This window comes from Gallus gallus, chromosome 9, assembly GCF_016699485.2.
Source record: "Gallus gallus isolate bGalGal1 chromosome 9, bGalGal1.mat.broiler.GRCg7b, whole genome shotgun sequence".
Lineage (NCBI taxonomy): Eukaryota > Metazoa > Chordata > Aves > Galliformes > Phasianidae > Gallus > Gallus gallus.
In genome coordinates, this window is record NC_052540.1 from 22,409,114 (window position 1) to 22,431,251 (window position 22,138).

At 47.7% G+C, this 22,138-nt stretch overlaps 2 protein-coding genes across 23 annotated transcripts in view; one reads left to right on the forward strand and one right to left on the reverse strand.

Moving 5' to 3' along the window:
- The first annotated feature begins 2,182 nt into the window (after nucleotides 1–2,182).
- VEPH1 (ventricular zone expressed PH domain containing 1) overlaps nucleotides 2,183–22,138 on the forward strand; it is a 54,694-nt gene continuing 34,738 nt past the window's right edge. For 14 of the 22 annotated variants that reach the window (XR_005862292.2, XM_004943550.4, XM_040705933.2 and 11 more), the window contains exons 1-4: nucleotides 2,183–2,509; nucleotides 8,379–8,674; nucleotides 10,338–10,553; nucleotides 13,770–13,944. Coding sequence is in view for 21 of the 22 variants with exons in the window: in XM_004943550.4 (XP_004943607.2) it covers nucleotides 8,537–8,674; nucleotides 10,338–10,553; nucleotides 13,770–13,944 (529 nt within the window). In the remaining variant the exon portion in view is untranslated. Of the gene's footprint in view, nucleotides 2,510–5,097; nucleotides 5,154–6,711; nucleotides 6,918–8,378; nucleotides 8,675–10,337; nucleotides 10,554–13,769; nucleotides 13,945–18,551; nucleotides 20,445–22,138 lie in introns of those variants that run through there. The other 8 variants (XM_015291790.3, XM_003641782.6, XM_040705936.2 and 5 more) reach the window with 6 other exon arrangements.
- Nucleotides 16,765–21,753, reverse strand: PTX3 (pentraxin 3). The gene is given in 3 exon segments (NM_001017413.1): nucleotides 16,765–17,472; nucleotides 20,439–20,978; nucleotides 21,337–21,753. Coding segments are annotated over 3 exon segments (1,302 nt in total). The 5' UTR covers nucleotides 21,485–21,753; the 3' UTR covers nucleotides 16,765–16,858.

Sequence of the window (22,138 nt, forward strand, 5' to 3'; positions counted from 1 at the left end):
CTTTTTCTAGGATGGGAAGAACTCTTTTCATAAACCCAATTCTCCCTTTCCAGATGGTGAAATGGACATGAAAACTTCTTGCTTTATTGCAGTGTATTGTTTAATATGTGCGTTATATGCTTTGGAGTCGTGGGTTGTTCAAATGCTCTTTGCTGTCCCTGATTTCATTTGTCTTTCCAAGCATATCTTGGTTCGCTGGCAATTTGTGCTCTTTGTGTAGTGGGTTACATCTGTTTTATGAACAGCAAGAGGGAAGCCAAGGAGCTTTCAGGAGGGCTGCAGTGGTGGCTCGGGTCAGGGTCCTGGTAGATTCCATCCCGTGCCGTCTTGCATCAGCCAAAGTCTCCTCGTCTTGGTGGTATTAATGGTGCATGGCAATGAGCCCATTGGTGGAAAAGCAAAAGCATTAAGGTATGAATATGTCAGGGTTGTAAAGGGTGAGGCTAGCGTGGCAAAGCCCTGCAGTGAATAGACAGACTGGAAGGGATTGAAGCCCCTAGCTGGGGACGTGCCACATCACTCTGTCTTTCCCCACAGTAACGCCATCAGTCTTCTTTTCAAAGCTCGTTTGGGTCTCTCACACTCGATCTTTCCTTTGCCTTGTATTCCCCAGCCTGCTGTCTTTGCTGGTTTTGTCTCTGCTGCAGGTGCTTCTGGGAGCAGGGAACGCTCACTGCAGAGGAAGATGCATTCTGTGCAGGACCCCTCACTGCCGAGCACGTCCCTTGTAAATGGCCGTTCCCCCTCCTGTTTATATGCTCCTTTCAAATATTGGGAGGCCACAATGAGGTCTCCCTGCAGCCTTCTCTTCTCCAAGCTAAACAAGCCCAGTTCCCTCAACCTTTCATCACAGGAGGGGTGCTCCAGCCCTCTGAAGTTGAAAATGGGTTTGCAGTGAGTGAAGGAATCAACCCATTAATTCACACTGCACAGAGGCTTAAATTGAATCGGATGCAAAAGTAAAATCCAGGGTCCTCTTTTAGACCCAGAGATAGGAGGAGCAAAACGTGCTTCATGTGCATGCTGGGTTAGAAGGAAGATGTGGAGAACGCACGATCACATTCTTATAAATAGTCTCTTAGCATTGTTAAAGGTATGTGTTCACCCACCATTAATTTTTGATTTGGTTGTGGAGATAATGCTGGAATGATCTGGAGGGGAAAAAAAGCTACTCTGAGTACATTTACTGTTAAGGTTGAGGACCTGTATGACTGAGCGTATCTTCTATGGAACAGAATTCTTTAACCTATGATTTCTAAATTCTCACTGTGCTGTGAAGGGACAAAAGCCCTAAGAAGAATGGTACAGGAGTGCCTCCTCATTCTGTTTGGGCAGGCAGTCTCGTCTCTTCCAGTAGCTGGCTTACCCTTACCTTACCTTACCTTACCCTTTGCTGCTCCGAGTTGGCTCATTTCTTATTGCTTTGGCCATTAGTAGAGAAATGTCAGTGCTGGGACAGCCCAGCACTGTGGGTTTGCTCCTGTGTTCTGCCAGGGCAGGGCATGGCCCGTGTTGGTTCTGCCCTGGGTGTAGGGTAGGCTTTAGTTACCGCTGGTGTGTTACAAATCTGAAATTAATATATCAAGGGAAGGTTAAGGGGAGGAGTACACAGATATGCTTAACATGGAAGGAAAGCACGTTTGCTTGCACACAAAATGCTGCTGGGGCGATTTAAATGTGATTCCTCCAGTGCAGCTGGCAAGCTGTAGAGGTGCCCGGGCACTGCTTTCACAGGGGTGGCTTTGTCTGAAGTGCTGGGGGTCGGTGTGATGCACCCAATCACAGAATCACAGAATCACCAAGGTTGGAAAAGACCCACAGGACCGCCCAGTCCAACCATCCACCCATCACCAACAGTGCTGACTAAGCCACGTTCCTCAACACAACGCCCCAACGTTCCTTGAACACCTGCAGGGTCGGTGTCTCCACCACCTCCCTGGGGAGCCCATTCCAATGCCACCTGAAGGGATGCATTTCGTACCAGATGCCCTGCTTGTTCCTGAGTTTTCTTTGGCTGGTGTCCTTCCAAAGACACCAAACAAGGCCAACCTTCCCACTGGCTCCTGACAAGAGGCCCCATAACATTAACTTCTGCAATTTCCTCGTTGCTCTTAAGCAGGTTATTAATTAACTGAATGTAACCGCTGGCTGTTGATAAATCCTTTTAACTAATTCAAATTCCATATCAAAGCTCCGAGCATTTTCGCTCAAGCTGCTGCCCCAGTTAAGCTTTGTGAAGAATTCGTTCTGATCTGTTTTTGAGTTTCTGGAGTTGGGGGAAACGGAGAGAAGATATTTGTTTGCTTGATTCCACATGACAACTCCAGGGTAACTGAATAGACTGTACGGTTGGTTTGACAAGGCTGCGCCCGCGCCAACAGCCTCACATACCAGAGACCGGGGGATGGAAGGGGAACTGACAGCCCTAATGGATTTTATCAGAATTTCTCTAAAGACCAACAATTTGCCTTCAATTATTAATGTTTTTCCGAGGTTTCTCTTCTGAGAGGTATGAATAACTAACTTAAATATGCATTCATGAAACGTTTTCAATAATGAATAAATTGCTGCGTGGAAAGAAGTTGAGCGGCACATCCAAATATTAAATAATGGAAGAGATGTCTGAGAGTTTATGGAATGTGGTGTTTAATGGTGTGACTGTTACTGAGATTTCTGTGAATGCAGAGCTGTGGTTATCGTGTGCATAACTGTATTGCAGTGATGTCTGTGCAAAACGTGTTGTGAATGAGCTTAGAGTTTTCTAGGGAGAGGAAGAAGCAGTGCCTGCGTATGGGGGTGCGCCATGGTACGTGTGTTAGTCCTACAGTGATCCTGGTTCATTTTGGGCTGTGAATGTGTTTCGCTTTCCTTCTCATTCTCAGAAGGCATTCTGCCTCTGTGGAAGCCTCACACCAGGGAGCTTTGGGAATGCAGATGGGGAAAGGTGCTGGCCATGTTAATACATGCAGTGAAGAGAAATCAGAGTGGATTGCCCTGTACCTGGGAGGAACTTCAGGGCAGGTGGTGGTTGTTCAGTGACTGCCATTGCAGGAGAGCTTAAGGGACAGGGATTGTGAATCCCTTCCTTGCCCTGCTCCTGCTTTCACTTCCAGAAGGGAATTCGGAGAGCCCTGAGCTGCTGCCTCCCCCAGGTGCTCCGTCCTGCTTGCTCTCTCGTGCTCTTCAGACAGAAATGCATGTTTAGATATATTGTGTACAACTTCATAACAAGTCCTTTTCCTTGCTACAGCACCGGACATTTATCACGCATCTAAAATCTTATTGAGAAACGCTTGGAAATGTGACCTTCTGGCAGCACTGCCATAGCAATGTGTGCATTAGTATTTGTTACATGAAGCCATTCAGATATTAGCAATATTATTTATTTTAGCTTAATTTTCTAATGAAGCTCCTTAGGGATGAAATTCTTAGTTTGCCTTACTGACTTCAAAAAAAACTGAGCTTTATGGAGTGCTACTTACAGCATTAGTGTGTTCTGAAGCAGTGGTCAAATATAAACCTTTGTTTTTGTTTATATATAAATGTATATGTATGTATGTATATGTACATAGTGAGAATTGAAGAAAACTGTCTCCACGGTGCATAAGTTATCAAGTAAATGTGTTAAAAGAAGTGCAGGTGTTTTTCTCAAGTTAGCAAGTGTTTGCACAAGTGTTTGTTAGCTAATGAGCCTGTAGGTACCTTACAGGGTGTTTGCACAAGTATGAGTTAATGAGCTTATAGGTGCGTTCTTTCCAGTCTGCATCAGTTTTGTTCTGCATGGGTTTTGCAGCCAAAGTTGCATCCAAGATCCGTGAGGTCTGGCTTGCTGAAAGCAGCACCTGATGGATAAATAAATCCTCCCTGTTCGGTCTGTTTATCACAGGAGAGAATTTTTTCATGCCTAGGAGTGCTGAACTTCATCACGAGGATGGGCTGCTGCCCAACAGCCGCTCTGTTAGGAGAGATGCATCTCAAAGCACGCTGCCTCCCCTTGTCTTACAGTTGCTTCCTTTTGCATTAAAGCTGCATGTCTGGGGTGACCCGCAGCTCCCCAGCCTGCAGCAAGGCAGGAAAAAGCAATTAAGCATAGCGTAATTAGTAGACTTTGTGATTCCTTGCTTCGTCATCTGGTGCAGCTCAGCCTCCACGGGATTTCCAGGTGACATGAAGTGTGGAAACCCGTCGTGGCAGCAAAAAGCAGGGGGGCTTCCAGCAAACAGTGGTGGGCTTGTGGGAAGAGTTTAAATGTATGCGGCCAACCCCATGGGAACTGCAGTGCTCTGTTCACCCTGTGTGAAAATGATGCCTTCAAAACCATCTTTAATCCTTCTCCTTCACTGAAAAATGTGAGGACCTTATCTAAAGTTTAGGAGGAGTGCTCTGTTTTAGGAAGTTCAGTGCATTTCCAGCACAGAAATTGACCCCATTATTGGTGTAGCGCACAGGGGAGAGTTGTCCAAAATATCTTGCAGTATTCTGTCCCTAAATCGTGTACATGAATATTCTTGGGAAGGTTTCAGGCCAAAAATGAGCAGGAAATGTATCCAGGCCTTCTTTTATTTTTCCCTGCACAGATGCATGTGGAGAAGGAGATGTCCATCAGTCCTGGAAATAGAGGTTCTGTAACTGAGACATGCAGGAAAAATCTGTTCTGTAGCATTAGAAGTGAGGTGGGCAGAAGAATGTGAAGAGAAGGGAATGCTGTCGCACACACAGAATGGAAGTCTGCTTTGACAGTGATTGCAACCCTCCTCCTGCTCACAGAGAAGTGAATTAAAATGAAATATGCACTTGTTGCAATCATTTGTCCCCATCCCCAGAGAGAGTGGAAATGGAAACCTCTCTTTGTTCCATCCGTGTGTGTGAATAACATCACAAACTCCCGCAGAGCTCAGTAGAGCTGCGGTGCCATTTGTGTGGAGTTTGGGTTTTGCTTCTAATTTATTGTTTTAAATAAGGCCATGTTCTAAATACTAAACCCTGTGAGAAGTACAGTCTTACTCCTGGTGGTGTCATGCAGAGCATGGGTTATTGTCTGTGCTGAAAGGGCACTGAGTTACTGATACCGGTTTGCTTTTGCATCTCCCATCCAAGGCATCCCAAGCACTTTGTACCATCCAGTGTGTAGAGCATGGCAGCACGTCTGTGAGGTAAGGACATCAATTCTACTCATGTATTTATTTATTTTTAATGGATAGAATAGTTGAAGCATTGGGTTGTGATGTGCCTGGGATTGCTATGGACCAGCAAGGCTGCTGGCCTCCCAGCCCTGTGATAGATGTCCCTTCCTTCAGGGAGAATCCCGAGAGCACCTTCCTCTCATGTGTATGTTGCTTAGTGAATCAAGAATATCACAGCACAAATCTTGCCCTTTTATTTTGAGTGGGATGGCACCATTTTATTGCATTTTGTCCTTCTAATGTCTTTCTGCAGAACCCAAGTTTGTGACAGATCTCAAGGCTCAGCTTTTAGCTTAGAGTTCAATTGGCTCTCGGATGCCCTTAGGTCCAACTGCCCTTTCATGTGGAATTTTTATTGTTAATCTTCTATTACTGGGTGAATTATTTTGCAAACAGACCAATTCAATTGCTTCGAGCCCTGAACCTGTCAGGCTAGCTTTTGTTCTGATTGCTTCTGATAAGGAGCTTTGGTAAGAATCCTGTGCCTCCAGCAAGTTACCAGGCTCACCTTGGTGGGGAGCAGCTTCAAGGTCCCTGGGAACTCCCAGTTTGTCATGGAAAGGGAATCTAGGTGCAGAAAAATCTCCCTCAAGGCTTTGCTTCTGATGTGGGAGTGCACCCTGAACCAGTGGCAATGCTCTGTGTTACGAGCCGGGTCTCACTTTTTGCATAATGATGACCTGAAGGTTGCAAAGAGAGCCAAAGTCACCTCTTTGTTCCCATGTTCTGACCACATGAAGGGGCAGATCCCTGCTGCTAACCTGAGCTGATGGGGATCTGTGTGGGAGTCGGGAACTTCGGCAGCACCTTCGACCCGTTTCCTCTTGATGGAGTGCATGGTGTCCATCCCAGATGCTGCCCTGACAGGCAGAGATGTCTGTTCTGTCTGAACAAGAAGGTGCTGATAGGTGATGGGAAGTCAAGCTGATGAGGCACCTCACAAACCATGCTCTGAGTTTAATTATCCAACCGGTCCCTTTCTTAGAACCCAAGCAGAACAGCACAATGCTTTAAGAGATGCGTTGTGTGTGTATATAACAGCAGCAGGGTAAGGTAGCATCTGCAGAAGGGCAAAGAGAGGCGGCCGTGTTTCGGTGCTGCAGCTCAAAGAGAAGATTCAGTGGGTCTCCATTCCTGAGGTTTAGTAATTCTGTGAGCAGAATTTGTTGTGCTACTTCTGAACGTGGCGTGAGAAGCCAAAGTAAACTTCAGACCCTCTTTTATATTCATGAGAAGCGTTACAGAATGACAGCATTTTTCCTTTGGAAAGACAATCTCCTCTACAGCAAAGGCAAAGAACAAGTGAACAAACAGTGTGAGCTTACCGAGGGCTTTTTTACCTTCTTCCCAGGCAAGGATAGCTTTCCACTAACACAGAGAGTTCTGTTTTCTCTATTAAAAACAACTGCACTCGAATGGAATAGGCTTTGTATTTTGTCCCAGAAACAGAGAGTTTCATTCAAAGATAAGGCCTCTCTGCGTTATGGTGCCTGTAGTCACCTGACGGGGCCGCTACTTTAACTTTTAGGCTGCTTTAGTCTGCATTCCTGAGATGCTTTACTCCTGGCACTGCAATTAACAGCTTCGGGTTCACTGCCCGCCACCGGATTCCCTGCTTGCCACCCGTGCCCTTGGATATCTCACAGGAGAGCAAAGCAAATAGGCTTTGTTTCAAAGAATGCAACATTGCACCCGCAGATATCACTGAGGATGCCGTTGTGGAGTTGTGAGCAGGTAAAAAAAAGTAATAATAATAATTAAAAAAAAAATAATCTGTAGCTTTTCAATGTTCTGTTCTTAAAGCTGAGAACTGCTGAGTATGAGTACGATGGGCCCAAACTCCCAGTCTGGAAGCATGCTTGGAGGATCTCTCGCTATCCTCAGAATCAGGAAATATTCTTTGTGCATAAGTGAAGAGAGTGGAATTGTTGCCCTTTTGGCATAATGTTTGTGTTCTAGTGCATGCTCTCAAGTTTGGCAGTGCCCAGCTGATGAATGTGTGTGTCCAGAGCTGCCTGATGGTTCTAGACACCTCTAACAGGTTGATATAATGCAGATCTGAGTGGAAAAGGAGGTCATACGGATGGGGCCTTCTCTAAAGCTTAAACACAGACTGCTTGTTGTGCTGGGGAAGTGTGTTGTTGCTTTTGTCTGCAGTGAAAGTTCAGGAATTTGGTGGGAAAAGGTTGTTTTACTTACTCAAAAATTGCATGGTGTTGGTGGGAAAGGATAGGAGAAATGCACTGCAGACTGGAGCTGAGGGACAAGCCTTGTCCAGCTCCCACCAAGTAGGGCTGTCATGCAGTCTCTTGGAAGGCTCAAGGACAGATATTCTCTGCATGCAGACATTTGCGCCTGCCTTTGCAATGTCCAAACAAGGTGTTCTGGGCCCAAGGGATTCTGTCCCTTCCTTGGGACAGGAGGCTGAGGTTGGCCATGAAGACTCTTGCTTTGAAGATGGATGAGCAGAGGGTCCTGTCCACATGAGGCAAGACCTGGCAGCCCTCAAACAGCAAATAACACTTCTGAAATGGCAGGAAAATCAACAAACCTCTCCTGTAATTAAGTCAAACATCCCCTCTGTGGAAGCTTTAATCACCACAGTTCTGGGACATGAGTGCAGGACTGTTGTCTTTCGTGAGTGCCTGCTGAGCCTGGCCCTGCTTGGCTTGGCTTCTGTTGCATTCCCCAGCCAAGGAGATGTCCGTAGCTTCAGCTCAGCCAAGTGTTTGTTTTACATGAGCTGGAAATGCTGCAGGGATCATTTCGACATCAAAAGTGACTGTTTTTTCTAAACAAAAGTCATTATCTTGATCTTACAAATAGCATATTTCTTGAGTCAGGGGACACAAAGCCAGAAAACCAAGCAGCCCAACACACCTGCTCCAGCTCCACTCTACTGCTGACCACAGAAAGGAGGCTGGCATTCCTTTTCAGTTAGTCCAGTCACCTTTTTTTTTCCTGGTGATACGCACTGAAAGGACAAACTTTTCTTTGTTTAATACAAGTTGTGTTTAGCTAGTTAGTGTTTGAGTGCAAAAGTCCTTCAGCATGCAGTTCATGGTAGGTGCTTAAGGACGTCTCTAGCTCAGGGGGTTCTGCATGCTGATTAGACGTACCACTGAAAAATGTTTGCTAATCTGGATGGTAGTGAGTGCGTTTGCTACTCCTTTCTTGTTTTTCTCCCCCTTTTAGATTGTGGCTGAGGAAGTAAGTCTTGAAATATGCCACGGATTTATTCTTCGTGTTGAACGGATGGCTGATGGACAGGACTGTTTCCATTCTGCCCTCATCTAACTCCTTAGAGCACATGGTGCGTGCAGAGGCCTGGCTGAGTGGCTGCAGGTGCCGCCATGCACCATCTCTTTGGGCTGGTTTTGGCACAAAGGGACCTTTCACGTGCAGGGGATCTTTTCTCCTTGGATGATGCTGAAATCGAAGGAAGCCTCTCCGAAGCTCTTGAACAAATAAGGATAATTAGTTCATCTGCTGTAAGTGAAATGCTGTCCTGTAATTTGTGAGATTAAATGTATTGTAAAAACAAAGTGTTAAAGATGGGGACGTGCACATGTTAATGTTTGGAACTCAAGAATGCCAAGCAAAATACAAGATAAACGTCCTGCTTCCTTTCCTTTGTCTGGGGCTGGCTCCAGGCTTGGAGGCTGCTGTCAGGGCATTGGTTAGAATAGAATAGAGTAGAATAGAATAGAATAACTCAGGTTGAAAAAGACCTTAAAGGTCATCAAGTCCAACCACAACCCAACCGTCCTACCCTAACTCTAACAACCCTCTGCTAAATCACGTCCCTGAGCGCCACATCCAAATGGTTTTTAAACACATCCAGGGACGGTGACTCAAACACCTCCCTGGGGAGCCCATTACAGTGCTTACACCAATGCTCCACTGGCTCCATTGTGGAGAAGCATATGGTTACACAGTGGTTGGTGAGCTCCTGAAGGACTGCAGGATACTGCCATTGCCAAAGCCCAACCCCTTGTATCTTGTCCTTGTGCCACCTCCTCTTCCTCGTGTTTTACCTTTAACTCGTGTCTGGTTAAAGAGCAAGTTGCATCCAGTTTAAAGATCAGCCCATCCGTTCCTTGGTTATATTTTATGGGAGACTTGGGACAGAGCCTCAAACCCCACAGATGCACTTCTGGCTGGGGTATGTGCCAGCCTGTGGGAGGGAGGAAAAGTATCTGAGTGCTCAGATATTCAGCAAGCAACACAATCGTGTTCCAACAACTGCAATTTTCTGGCATGACGTTGGTCCACCTTTCATGTTTATTAGTTTTCAGCATGGAACAGCATGGATCAGACTGAGGGTTGGTGATGTTGTGTCTGGGTATCACTCTTCCCAGCAGCCTTTCAAGTTGCCAAGTGCTGCCATTCCATAGACATGTGGGATGCATGCCATTAATTATGGGGGATCACAGAGTTTTGTGATGAAGTTTATTTATTTGTTTCTTATTCCTGTTATGTTAACACTAATAGAAACTGACTGTGTTTACGCGAGGCACTCGACATGATGGGAAGTATTTGGACCCAGCATTTATGTTACTATCTGGATATAACTGTTTTGGTTTGAAATTTTAGGATGTTTATGGGAAGAAAGTCCCATGCATGCAGGTCATAAGGCATGTAGCTCAGTAACACATAGAATAATGAAATCATAAAATAGATCAGGTTGGAAAAGACCTTAAAGATCACTGAGTCCAACCACAACCCAACCATCCTACCCTAACTGTAACAACCCTCTGTTAAATCACGTCCCTGAGCACCACATCCAAACACATCCAGGGATGGTGACTCAGCCACCCCCTGGGCAGCCCATCCCAGTGCTGAACAACCCTTTCTGTAAAGAAGTTTTCCTGATATCCAGCCTAAACCTCCCCTGGCACAACTTGAGGCCATCAAGAAGGCCAGCCTATTAAAAATCATGTGATAGCATAATAGTCAGCAGTAATGAACATTAGCACTTGGAACAGCATGTCATCTATGATGCGGCTTATCTGTGTTCAGTCAAGATAAGCATCCGTCGTAAAGGTGGAAGTGAGCAAACAATGAGCAGCCCCAAAACCTTTATGCCTTCTGGTTAGTGCTGTGGTTTCTGCTCCCAGATGTGCTTGGCACATGTCTCTTCATTTCAACCAGGACTACCAAACCAATGACAATGACCAGGCCGTTGTGGAAATCTGCATCACCCGCATCACCACCGCCATCAGGGAGACAGAGTCCATAGAGAAGCATGGGAAGGCCCTGGTGGCTCTCTGGGAGTCGTGTCTGGAGCACAATCTGAAGCCTTCTGGCAAAGACGAGGACACGCCGCATGCGAAAATTGCATCTGATATCATGAGCTGCATCTTGCAGGTGAGAGGGAGCTGAAAGCCAGGGGGTGTTATGCATTCCTCAGCTATTCAGCTTTATCTCCTAAAAAGTAGCAGCACTTTGTGTTATCTGATGGTGTGAGAGTGGCTGCATGTCTTTAAAACCAAGAATTCGACCCCATGTGCTAATGTATATTATCATGTGATGTCCATTGCAATGAATCAAAACTGTTGCAGCTTCCTTATCTTTAGAAATGTTGCACCTACCTAGTGCCAGATCTCGCTATCTTAATGCTCCATTAATTCTTGCTATTTGCATTACACGTAAGAGTTACAGGGGGAGCCACAGGACCATCATTTGGAGAAACAATTGCTTTGGAGTGCACTGCTGTGGGTTTTAGGAAGAAAACGGCATCAGGTAACTGGGTTTGGACACCAGCTACAGCACAGCTTAAACTTTCCAGACTGGAGGCATATCTTGTCTTCAAAGTACCTTAAAAACCACACTGAAGCATGCGATGGCTTGTCCTCACTTTCAGTCTGCGCTGTCGGCAGCTGCGTGCCCTTATCCAAATGTTTAAGGATTGCTCTGTTACAGATTGCTTTGAGAAAGGAGTTCACTCAAAAGAGATGAGAAAGCCATAAAAGCATTTACTGCTCTCTGAAACAGAGCTGCTATCAGCAAGTTCCTTTGCATAAAAGAAAACACAAAGGCAGGCATGAACTGAGTTTTTAATGCGGTACGTGAGGGTTAGTTGCAGTTGTAATGAATATCTGACAGCTGGGTTGAATCTCGCAGCGTGTTTCTGTTGGTATTAGCAGCAGGGAGGTCCCCTAGGTTTGCAAACAGCACTATATCATATGATTAAAATCTGTTTTTCATTGTCGCCCTCACAATTTCCTAAGTGTGCTGTTGTGCCCTGGTATTTACAATGGAACAAATGAAACCTTTCTTCTGTCGGAATTAAAGCCGTATCTTATCTAAGTATTTTATCTTTATTATAGGAAAAAAATATCCCATTCTTCAGAATTTTTAGACCTGTTAAAACACTCATCAGAGGGCCAGGCCTTATCTCCTCATTCTTTCTGCACGCAGTCCTAACGTGTAACTTGGAGGCAGCATTTGGCTCCTACTTGCTATCTCTCATCCAAAATGCAACAAGGCATTATGTTGATTTAAACATGCTGCTGCCTACAGATCTATTCGTTTTGAGGTCTTTTCTTGTCGAAACACAGCTTTGGTCATACAGCATTTGCCACAAGAAGCTGCCTCAACGCCAGGAGTTGCTGCAGCCCATCCTTACACAGGTGCTGGTGGAAAGGGGCTGTAGCAGTCCCCGTAGTCCTCGTAGCCACTTAAACTGGCTTTTCTGTTCTTGTTGAGCAGCAAGATGTAGCCTTAATTAGGGTCAGTCCTGCTCTGCTGAGACTGATGGCCAGGGCAGGTGCTGCTCACAGAAGTAGAGTTGGCTATATGTACAACAGAGTTGCTTTATTCTTGGGTTTAGATGTATTTTTTTTCAGTGCTGCTGCAGAATGAGCATGCTTTCAGTCTGGACTACCCCTGTTGTTCACTATTTTGTTGCTTTCTGGAACATCTGGGGCCCAGTGGTTGCCTGTGATTTCAGATGCTAATTAAGTATAATCATATTGCAGGATTCTTTTCAAAATCACTGTATTCTGGTTTCAAAGAGATGTTCAAAAGTGAGGGAAGATGAGAGAAAAGCACTGATTAAGGAGGTTTCAGAAAGGATGCAGGTCCTCAACTGCACATAACAAATATGTCCTGCTTGCTTCAAGGGTGGTTATGTACAGGAGCTTAATGGGCAATAGGCGTGTGCAGTCCGTGCCTACAATTTCACATATGGGTGCATGTGCAGGTAGCCCTGGGACTGCTGAAGCTTGGTGCCATTCTCATAAAACCATTAAGGTTGGAAAAGGCCTCCAAGATCATCCAGTCTAACCGTCCACCTGCCACCAATGTTTCCCCACCAAACCATATCCCTCAGTACAACTTCTAAACACCTCCAGGGGCGGTGACCCCACTGCTCCCTGACCAACCTTTGGGAGAAGGAATGTTTCCCAGTATCCAGCCTGACCCTCCCCTGGCACAGCTTGACGCCATTCCCTTCTGTCCTATCACTAATTACATGGGAGAAGAGGCCGACCTCCACCTCACCACTGTGAGGCCAGAAGGTAGCTTTCTTCATTGCCACACGTAAGAGCGATTGTCATTGACCCTGGTGCTCAGAGAAACTGGCTGGAGTTTAAGAAAGGAAGTCTTAATTAACAGAGGAAAATCGGCTGAGCAAGCCTACCAGCACACCTACTCGTGTGTGCTCTTCCTCATTAGACAGGTATGCTCTGGATTTCAGAGTCCACCAGTTATTTTTCACCTCTCTTCTGGCCTTCAAAAAAGGGCTTTTCTGTTTTCACTCACTTCACAAGCACAACACAGGACTGCAGATTGAGCAGAGTGTGGTGGCTGATGCTGCAGGGCCGTGGGCTGTCACCACACGTGGCTGCCATATTCATGCCATGCTGTAAGTTCCTAAAAACACAACAACGGACGAGAAGCTCGGAAAGAAACATTACTGCTGGGCCAAATGCAAGGAACACCTGTGCTTCTGTGTGATTATCCAGGATACTGATGTCCCGTTTTGCAGTGAATGCATCTTGGACATGGTGTTTTCCCCAGTTGGGGTTGGAGAGCTGGGCAAGGGGGCAGGGTGGGGGAGGACGAAGGGCAGAGGGGAGGAAGCCGAGCTCTCAGCAGCAGGCACACTGCCTGCACTCTGCAGGGCTGGCTGCTGGGCTGGGCTCTGCTGGCACAGTGAGCAGCATGAGGGGGGTCCCAGCAGGCGGAACTGCTCCAAGGGGTTTGCTGTGCGTTGGGGTGAAAGCAGCCTCTTCTGTTTGAATGGTGGGTATGGCTTCTGATAGCACAAAGTGCGTTGGTCAAAATGCTGCAGCAGTAGATGTGTAAGCGATGTACTAAATGTCTTGTTTTCTCCTCTTGCAAAGAACAGCAATGTGTGTACGATCATCTCCTGCTGCATGGGTTTTAGGTTTCCTTCCTTGCTGTTTCTTTGAAGCCTGCTGTCAGTGCTGTCACCAAAACATAAGCTTTCTTGACCCCTTGTTTTGCTTTTCCTTCCCCCCTCGTTGTTCTGATCTTTATTTTTCAGTTCCTATCAGCAGGAGATGTCTTATTTCACTTCAACCCCTTATTTTTCAGAGCTTCTTCATGTTTTTGCAGAATTACAGCCGCCCTTCGGTGATGGCCTTGGCTGTCCCAGTGGCAGTGAAGTTCCTTCAGAGGGGCAATAAGGAGCTGTGCAGAAACATGTCGAGTTACCTCTCCCTGGCTGCCATTGCTGAAGCAGAGCTGCTGGCTGATCACACAGATGCCATCGTCAAAAGTGTCCTTCAAGGTATGAGCATAGGTCCAACCCATAGGGTTGGAAGGGACCTCAAGGATCATGAAGCTCCAACCCCCCTGCCACAGGCAGGGCCACCAACCTCCACATTTAATACTAGATCACTGAGATGTGTGTGTATGGAACATACAACCATTCATAAACGTGCGATTAAGTATATCGAGCACAATCTAAATTAACAGGATACACCAAGGAACACCTCTTGAGAATATGTGAACTTAATGAACCCTTTGGACTATGGAAGATTCGTTGTAGATTGGGTGATCCCCAGGGCAGGAAGTCTATCTGTAGCTGTTAGTGCACTGTGCTAATGGAGTGCAAGTAACGAGCTGCGATAGGAGGCTGCAGTTATTGGGCTCTTATCCTTTCTATTAGTGTCATTGGCAATACTCCAAAATAGAAATGAGGATGAAATGGATCCCACCCTGTGTCAGATGTCAGATAGAAGAGCCTTGTGGTGATGCTGCAGTCTCGCCTACATCAGTAGCTTCAGAGGGTTCTGCTGCTAAACTCTTCACATTTTACTTCTGTGGTTTAAAAAGGAGGCAGAAATATTCAGAGCTCTAAGAAGAGAATTCCAGTTTGGTTAATGTCATCATTAATGTCATCAACAGTTGCAATGAAGTGCTGCTGCAGTAGCAAAATCGGTCTGTTTTTCCAAGCACAAGTAATAGCAAGAAGTGCCAACAGCTGCCTAATTATTACACAGATATCCTTGTGTAATGTTATGCAAAATTAATTTTGTATATTATTATATTAAAAAAGGCATAGTTGTTTTTTTTGTTTTTTTATTATTATTATTATTATTATTATTATTATTATTATTATTTGGATACCCTGAGCCAGAAAGTAATTTGGTGTTTATGGTGCTACAAATTAGTCTAATTGGTTTAAGGACAAATGTGACCAGTAAGTATGAGCTGTGGGACGGAACAAACTGCCTGGTCCAAGAGCAGGATATCCCTGTGGCTCTGTGGGTTGGCAGTGATCATTCTTTTAGGACTTGTGGCATGGGTATTTAGATGCTTATGTCGTGTATCACCACTGGGGATGAATAGAAACACGGAGTGTGATGAGTTTAATGATATAGTCATAACTGTAGGAGAAGGGTGGCAAACACCCACAGCTGACTGCTGGTCTTCTTGTATGTATGATATTCCACCAGCAGATGTTGCTGTGGACATCAGAGAGGGGAGCTGCAGGTTGCAGGAGGGCACTCTGCATTGGTAATGCTGGCAAAATGCTCTCCCAGATACTTTGATTTTGTGTTCTCCAAGCAGGCAAAGGGACTGTTACAGATACAGCTCAGCTGGGGGAGGAGGGGATAGGTGCTGGTGGAGGTGGCTGCTGCCATGGGGTGAGGGGCTGCTGGCTGATGGGAAAACTGCTGTGTTGGTCCACAGTGGCTGCAAAGCAATAGCGGCTGGAAAGCATTCCAGCTGAGTCAGTGGGAATGACTGGGTTGTGTTTGGTAATGGGCCAAAGCAGTGCGGAGGTAGCAAAAGGCTTCCCAAAAACCAAAGCATCCCAGGTATGAGGAATGGCAGGAAAAGCAGCCAGGAACCACTGCTGGTAATCTGTAAGGATTTTGCTGGTTCTGCTACATCTCAGGGACGTTTGTTTTCACTTAAGGGAGGGCAGCGTACGGAAGGAGGGTTTGAGAGCGTTTCTGCGCTTGCACAATGTTGGGAACTTGAGTGTCCCTCTGAAGTCAGCAGATGAACAGAGGTAACCTCTCACTACCCATAATTTAGGTTATTTGCAGACCTTACTTTGCAAGGACTTTCTGTTGTGCTCGCTGCTGAGTGTTCAGACACGCTTCTATTGCGGTGGAAATTGCAGCTCTCCGAGCGTTTAGTTTTGCCTTAAATGTACAGCCTGGCTGGAATGCTGAAGCAGAACACGTAGCTTTAGCCACAAAGCACAACCCCCCAAATGGCACAGTGAAGTGGAAATGGCATCGTCATCACTTCTATTTCTTACTGCTTCTGTACTGTGGAAGGAAGGGTTTGCTAGCAGTGTTGTATTCAGCAATGAGTGGGGCAACAAATGTCAAGAAGCTTCTCGGAGCGCAGTGTTAGGAGCTGCTGCTGGCTGGTGTTGGCTTACAGCCCTCTGAGGGGCTCTCCGTCTCCATCAGACCTGATATTTGTTTCTTCTCTATTAGCAGTTAATATGGAGCACTTAAAAACATGGAAAAAGTCCAGTTTTCTATTTATTTAGAGATACGGTCGGTGGAAACCACAGAAGGTGGTAAAGCATCTTTATTTACAAAACAACTTTACAAAAATAATCTCCATAAAATTATGACAAAGTCAATTTACAATATAATACAGCTGCACTTTCTCGAAACGTAACATCAGATTATGGTGGTGAATATTACTCCTATATGTCGGGTCAGCCGGTGGCACTAGGAATGCTTTAAACAAGAAGCTAGTTCTATTCGTAGCCTACAAATCACTAACAACACTTAATAAACAACACGCTTCTTGGCCGATGGGCTTCCCCTGTACAGCCCATGCCAGAGGCCCAGCAGCAATGGCCAGGGAAGGTTGGGAGTTGTGCAGCCCCTACTTGGCATTGCCAGGGCTGGGCAGGAGCCCAGGGCAGCGCTGCAGTGCCCACCGCGGCACTCAGCTTTCAGCATAAGTTAGAGAGATGGCGATCATCTGACCTCAGGAATGGCTTATCCAACGTCAAGTCTGGATGTGGTATTTTCAGTGTTTTGCCAAAACAGCAGGCGGAGATCAAATCCCACCCCCACAGCATCTCACTGCGTAAATCTGCGGTGCTAATCTGCCCTGGGAGCTGGAGAGATACAGGCTTCTTCAGCTCCGCTCCTGGTACGTACACTGGTGTTCTGCTCTTAACGAAATGTGCTCTGCTTCACAAACTGCTTTCCTGCGGCTTAAGAAACATACTGAGCTCCTCCATATAGCAGAACCTCCGTGACTCCCCAGCCCACAATGTTGCCCCGGGAGCTGCACGCATCCTCTCCGCCCTGTGCTGCTATCTCCTCCGTGCTGAGCACTCTGTCCCACAGGTTCAACCCTGTTAGCTTCCCCGAGAAGGCCAAAGCTTCATCGAACCCTCCTCCGACACAGCAGCCGTTCTTCTCTTGGCCGACCTGCAGAATTCCTCCATCGGGAACGATGTGTGTGTCAGCAATGCCCGCAGCAGTGGCCGTGAGCTCTCCGTCCACCCACAGCGATGCGGTCCCGTTATCCGAGCTCCAGGTGCCACACAGATGGATCCACTTCCCGGGAACCACCACATCCCTGGCAGCCAGCTTGTGCTGGGCGCTGCCTACAGCGAGCACTGCGGACTGCCGGCTGAGGTACAGCTGGATCTCATAGGGATTGAGCTTTGTTCCGTAGGAGAAGATGATGGTTTTGTCCAAAGCCTCTGTTGCTTTAACCCAGACACAAACGGTGAAGGAGGAGAGGGTCATGGCAGCTGTTGGATGAATGCTCCCAAAGATCTTTCTGGAGCGCATTGGGAACAGAATTGCTGTTTCGTAGCCTGAAAAAGTTAATTAGGAAGATGGCATTAAGTACAAGTCGTTGGTAGGTGCACAGGTAGGACCCTTGGCTCACGCTCACTTTGGGCTTTTCAGAGGGCTGCAAGCTCGGCTCATCCCATGGAGGGAGGAACCCACCTGCAGGATGCTTTGAAGAAGCTGTCAGACCTGATGGATGAATTTGCCGTGCTGTTTTTATGGCAGTGAGCCTAGGGGCTAGTCGTGCTGCTCGAACAAGGCTCAGCTTTCCCTTCTCCACAAAAGCACAGTCCTGTACACATCAAACTTAGGGTTAGCTGCCTGCCCATCCTGCTGCATTCCCTCTGCACTGGGGAGCCCTGCAGCCTGCGTGGGTCGCCAGTAGAGATGGGCACCTCACATCGGGCAGTTCCGTCTGTGGTGAGAGGTGAATGGAGCAACAGCTCTGTCTCACAGAGGTCATTTTTAGCCTCCGTGTCCTCTTCCATCACGATGTGATGGGAACAACAACATTACAGTAAGCAGATGGGTTTGCTGCTGTGGCTCTCTGGAAGTCTGAGATACTGTGGCGTTCCTGGGATAGCAGCATGGAGCTGCTGGATCTCTGTGCCAGGAGCAGCTGCAGGGCATCCTGTAGGGCTGGATGCCACCGACAGCTTCTGAGCAGCAGGGCTGGGCACATCATTCTGGGCAATGCAATGCACTGGGGCAGGAGCCTACCTGGAGCCAAACCTGGAGCAGCGCTGTGCAGGAGCAGGGAGTGCTGGCAGAAGCATGCTGAGCTTCGGTTCTTTTAGGACTCTCTTTTGTGACCCTGTCTGTAGGGCCGTCAGGAACTGTGCGCTGGTTAAGCACTGAGAATATGGATATTTGTAAGGCAGTTCCTCTCCCATCACCAATCAGCCACAAGTTGTAATAGAAACTACATAATTGAAGCTGCTCTCAGGAGTTCATGAAGCTTAGAGAAGTACCTGATGATTACTGAGCACAAGATATCCTTGGTATCCTATATGCTGTTCCCTGGTCCTTACATGCAAGTGGATGTTGTAAGTTACATAGGGAAAAAGCAGCCTGCATTTAAGCCGACTCATTTTCTCCTCAGCTACAGCATCTGGAAGGTCTGAATGTGTGGAAACTCCTGCTTTAGTGAATGAAGGCCTCTCTGTGTCCTCCAGGACTGTGCTGCTGTGTTATTCCAGACCACTTCCTTCAAACCTGGGGCGGATTTGGAATGAGGGAAGTTCCATCTGAACATGAGAAACAACTCCTTTCCTGTGAGGGTGACAGAGTCCTGGACAGGCTGCCCAGGGAGGTGGTGGGACCTCCAGAGGAGGGCTCAGAACACACCTGGATGCTTTCCTGCATAACCTCCTGCAGGAGACCTGCTCTGGGGGGCTGGGGGCTGCAGAGGTCCCTTCCAACCCATACGGTTCTGGGATTCTCTTTTTTTGGGAGGCTGGGGGGCAGCTGCTGGGGATGCTCCTTAAGACGCTGTGAAGGAGCACTTTCACAAAGCAGCTTTTAGCTAGCAAGCTTTCTGGCTTTGTTATCAGGGCTAAACAAAATTAAATCCAGCCTCGCTGAAGAACAAAAAGTGTGATTAGGAAATCCCTCAAGACATGTCTGGCAGTAGTTCAAGATTAAAGTCAGTTGCTAAAAATTCCCTTGAAAAAGAAATTCCAGGCAGAGAGACACACTGGAATTACTTAAGAGGTGTATCTTAAAGTAAAAAGTAAGAATGCTCGCTATAAAATCATGTTGCAACTAGTGGAAGTACTCTGAGTTCCCAGCGTTGAGGCTGAGGTCTCTAATGCTGATCAAGGTTTGACTCTCCTACAACGCACAGTAAATGGTGTAAGGCTGGCTGTGCTACGGGGGGAGATAAGGAATGAGCTCATGGCTTTTGGAAGGCAAGATCCATGTGCTTGGGATGGGGGTTAGGGATGTGCTGGAAGGTCTGCTCCCAGGACATGCAGTTCGCTGAAATGCTGCAGCAAATAAAGGGGTGAAAGCAGTGTATTCACAAAACTGAATTCGTGTTCCCCATTAAAATACAGCTTTGTGTCCTTGCTCAGCTGCGTGAGGGTTGATGGCATTGCTAAGTGGTCGCTGACAGTGCTGGTGGGACTGCATCCCTCCTTCCTATTGGCACACGTGCAGGACAATGTGAGTGTAGGTTTGTGGGATTTTTCTTCCTTTTTTAATCTACAGGGACTTTTCTTTGTGGTAAAACGCAGTCATTAAAGACGTGGCAGCGCTGAGAAAGTATGCAGCCGTTGTCACCTGGCTGGCAGAGCTGCACAGTTCTGCTGTGCACACAACAGTACGTGCCCGTGCTTTCTGCAGCTGCGGCTCTGCTCTGCCATACCCCGCTCTATTGCTGCTGCTGGGAGTCTTGCTATAGAGCACAGGGGACCCCAAGGAAATCTGAGCAGTGAGCCCATCATTCTATGGGCACCTCACTTGCTCACTGATATTCCAGGAGGAAATAAGCGACTGTAGTGGTAGCAGGGTGTCAGCAGCTGTCTGTGCCCTGCTGCAGCGTCCTCTGAGCTGGGGAGGAAGGTGAGGAAGGAGCAGGAACACGCTCCAGGGGGACAGGAGTGCTCCGTGAGTGGGTGGGGAGGGAGGGGTTACCAGCTGGGGAGGTAGAAGGGAAGGATAGTTTTGGTGTGCATGAAATATGTTCGCTGCTCTTTGGCAGCCGTTTGGATCTAGGAGAGCTGCTGGAGGTGGGCTGGTGGCTGGGTGGCTGCTTTGCCCTGCGTGAGGGTTTTGATTAAATCTTTCTTTGATCCCACATTTGGGGAGCTCAGAACTGCTTTCTCAGGAATGCCTACCGAGTTGCTCCCCTGTATCTACAGCCTGCTCAGAGCCTCTGGGCTGCCCATAAGGCTGCTTTGGAGCCCTACGAGGAGGAAAGCATTCACAGAACATCTGTTTGGGCCCCTAAAAAACCCATCTGTGAAACGCCCCGCACTGCACTCACCTGCTGGCAGTAGGTGCTGGGAAGCCCATTTCTGAGATGCCTTCAGTTCAGATCTGGTCTGCTGCAGCTCTTTCCATAAGGTGTTCAAGAGAAGGTTGTCTTCTCTGCTGTGGCTGAGCTTGTCCTGCTGGAGCTGGAAAGCTGTTTCTTGGGCCTCCCGCTCTGCCCATCTCAGCCAGGAGCTCTCCAGCTGGCCCAGCCTGGCGGACACGTTGTGGCTCAGCTGCAGGACCTGCTCCAGAACCTTGCCCTGCTGGGACTCGCAGAGCCTCTCAGCATCCTCAGGTTGGTCTCCGTTCCTCTGCTGTGCCTGCTCCAGCTGGGCCAAGGCGTGGGAGGTGAGCTGCTGCACCGTGGAGCTGAAGGTGCCGGCGAGGCCAGCAGTGAGTTGGTTCAGCTCTGCTCTGATTGCCTGCACGTCAGCCTTCAGCCCATCCTCCAGCGCCTGCAGCATCATGTTCTCCTTCATCTGTGAGTTCTCCAGCATGATGAAGAGCTTGTCCCACTCTGTGTGCTCCCGCTGGCAGTCACACGAGGCAGCTGTAAGGCAAGGCACGGATGTAGGTTTAAACAGAAGGAGTGTTTCCCAAAATCTGCCTCTGTGCAAAGCTTCAGCCTGCCCTGCACTTATTTCTGTATCAAAGCAGAAGGCAAAGCAGTGTTCGGTACAGCAATCCTAAAACCAAGTGGTGTTCGCTGTCTGCTGCAGGAAAACAGAAAAGTAGTGCCCAGCAAACTCTGCAGCGCACCATCCCAGCACCGGAGCATCGCTGTCTGCAATAACCTACTGCTACAAGCACATGGTTCCTCTTAAAGTAATGCTTGTGGTTGTTACAAGAGCTAAGCAACAAAGAATGCAGCGCTGCGCTTAACAGCAATGTGGACAGTATCTACTTACACTCCTCAGTGCCCAGAACCGGACCTTCGATTTCGTTATCCAGATTCACATACATGAGATCGTAGTCGTCGCCTTCATCCAGCACGGAAGCAGAAGCCCTGAAAACACAGAACAGCATGAGCAGAGAAAGCACTCCTCCAGGCAGCATTGTGCAGCTGCTTCCTGCAAAGAGCCAGGCTGGGGCTGGGCTGGAGTGGGACTGCAGCAGGGACTGCGAGGAGCCACGGGCAGCCCCTAATAAATGCTCCGAGTGTCTCAGCTTGAATGAATGAGCGCCGCGAGTGCCAGCGCTGTAATAGGAGCACTTCTGGTTGTTGGTTTTGGCAGTGAGGAGCAGGGGGCGTGCAGCTTGCTCAATGTCAGCCCCCAGGTCTGCAGGAGGGGGGGACGGGGAGAGCTGCTCCGCACGCTGCTGCTTCCCCTGGAGCAGAGTGCCAGAAATGCACAGCACGGTGGGGTGGGAGCTGGGAGAGGGATTGCTGCCTGAGCTGCATCACTTGGGCTGCTCTGTGTTCTTTGTGCAAACTCCATTGGCTGTTGGTATGTGCCGTGGCTCCGGAGGGGGCTGGCAGGAAAACACGTCTACCTGGAGCTGGTTTGGGTGCGTGTGTCTGGTGTAACCTACAGACTGTGGCTTTGGGGGATGTTTTCTTTAGAAACTTCTGCTATGCTAGTAGTTTGAGCTATAAAGGAGAACTTGTAAAATAAAGACAGCTTGTCGGGTTTGGACTTTTCTAGCCCAAATTAGCAATAGCAGCTTTGTATCCATGCAGGTAACGTATTCTGTTTAGTTTCTTCCTTC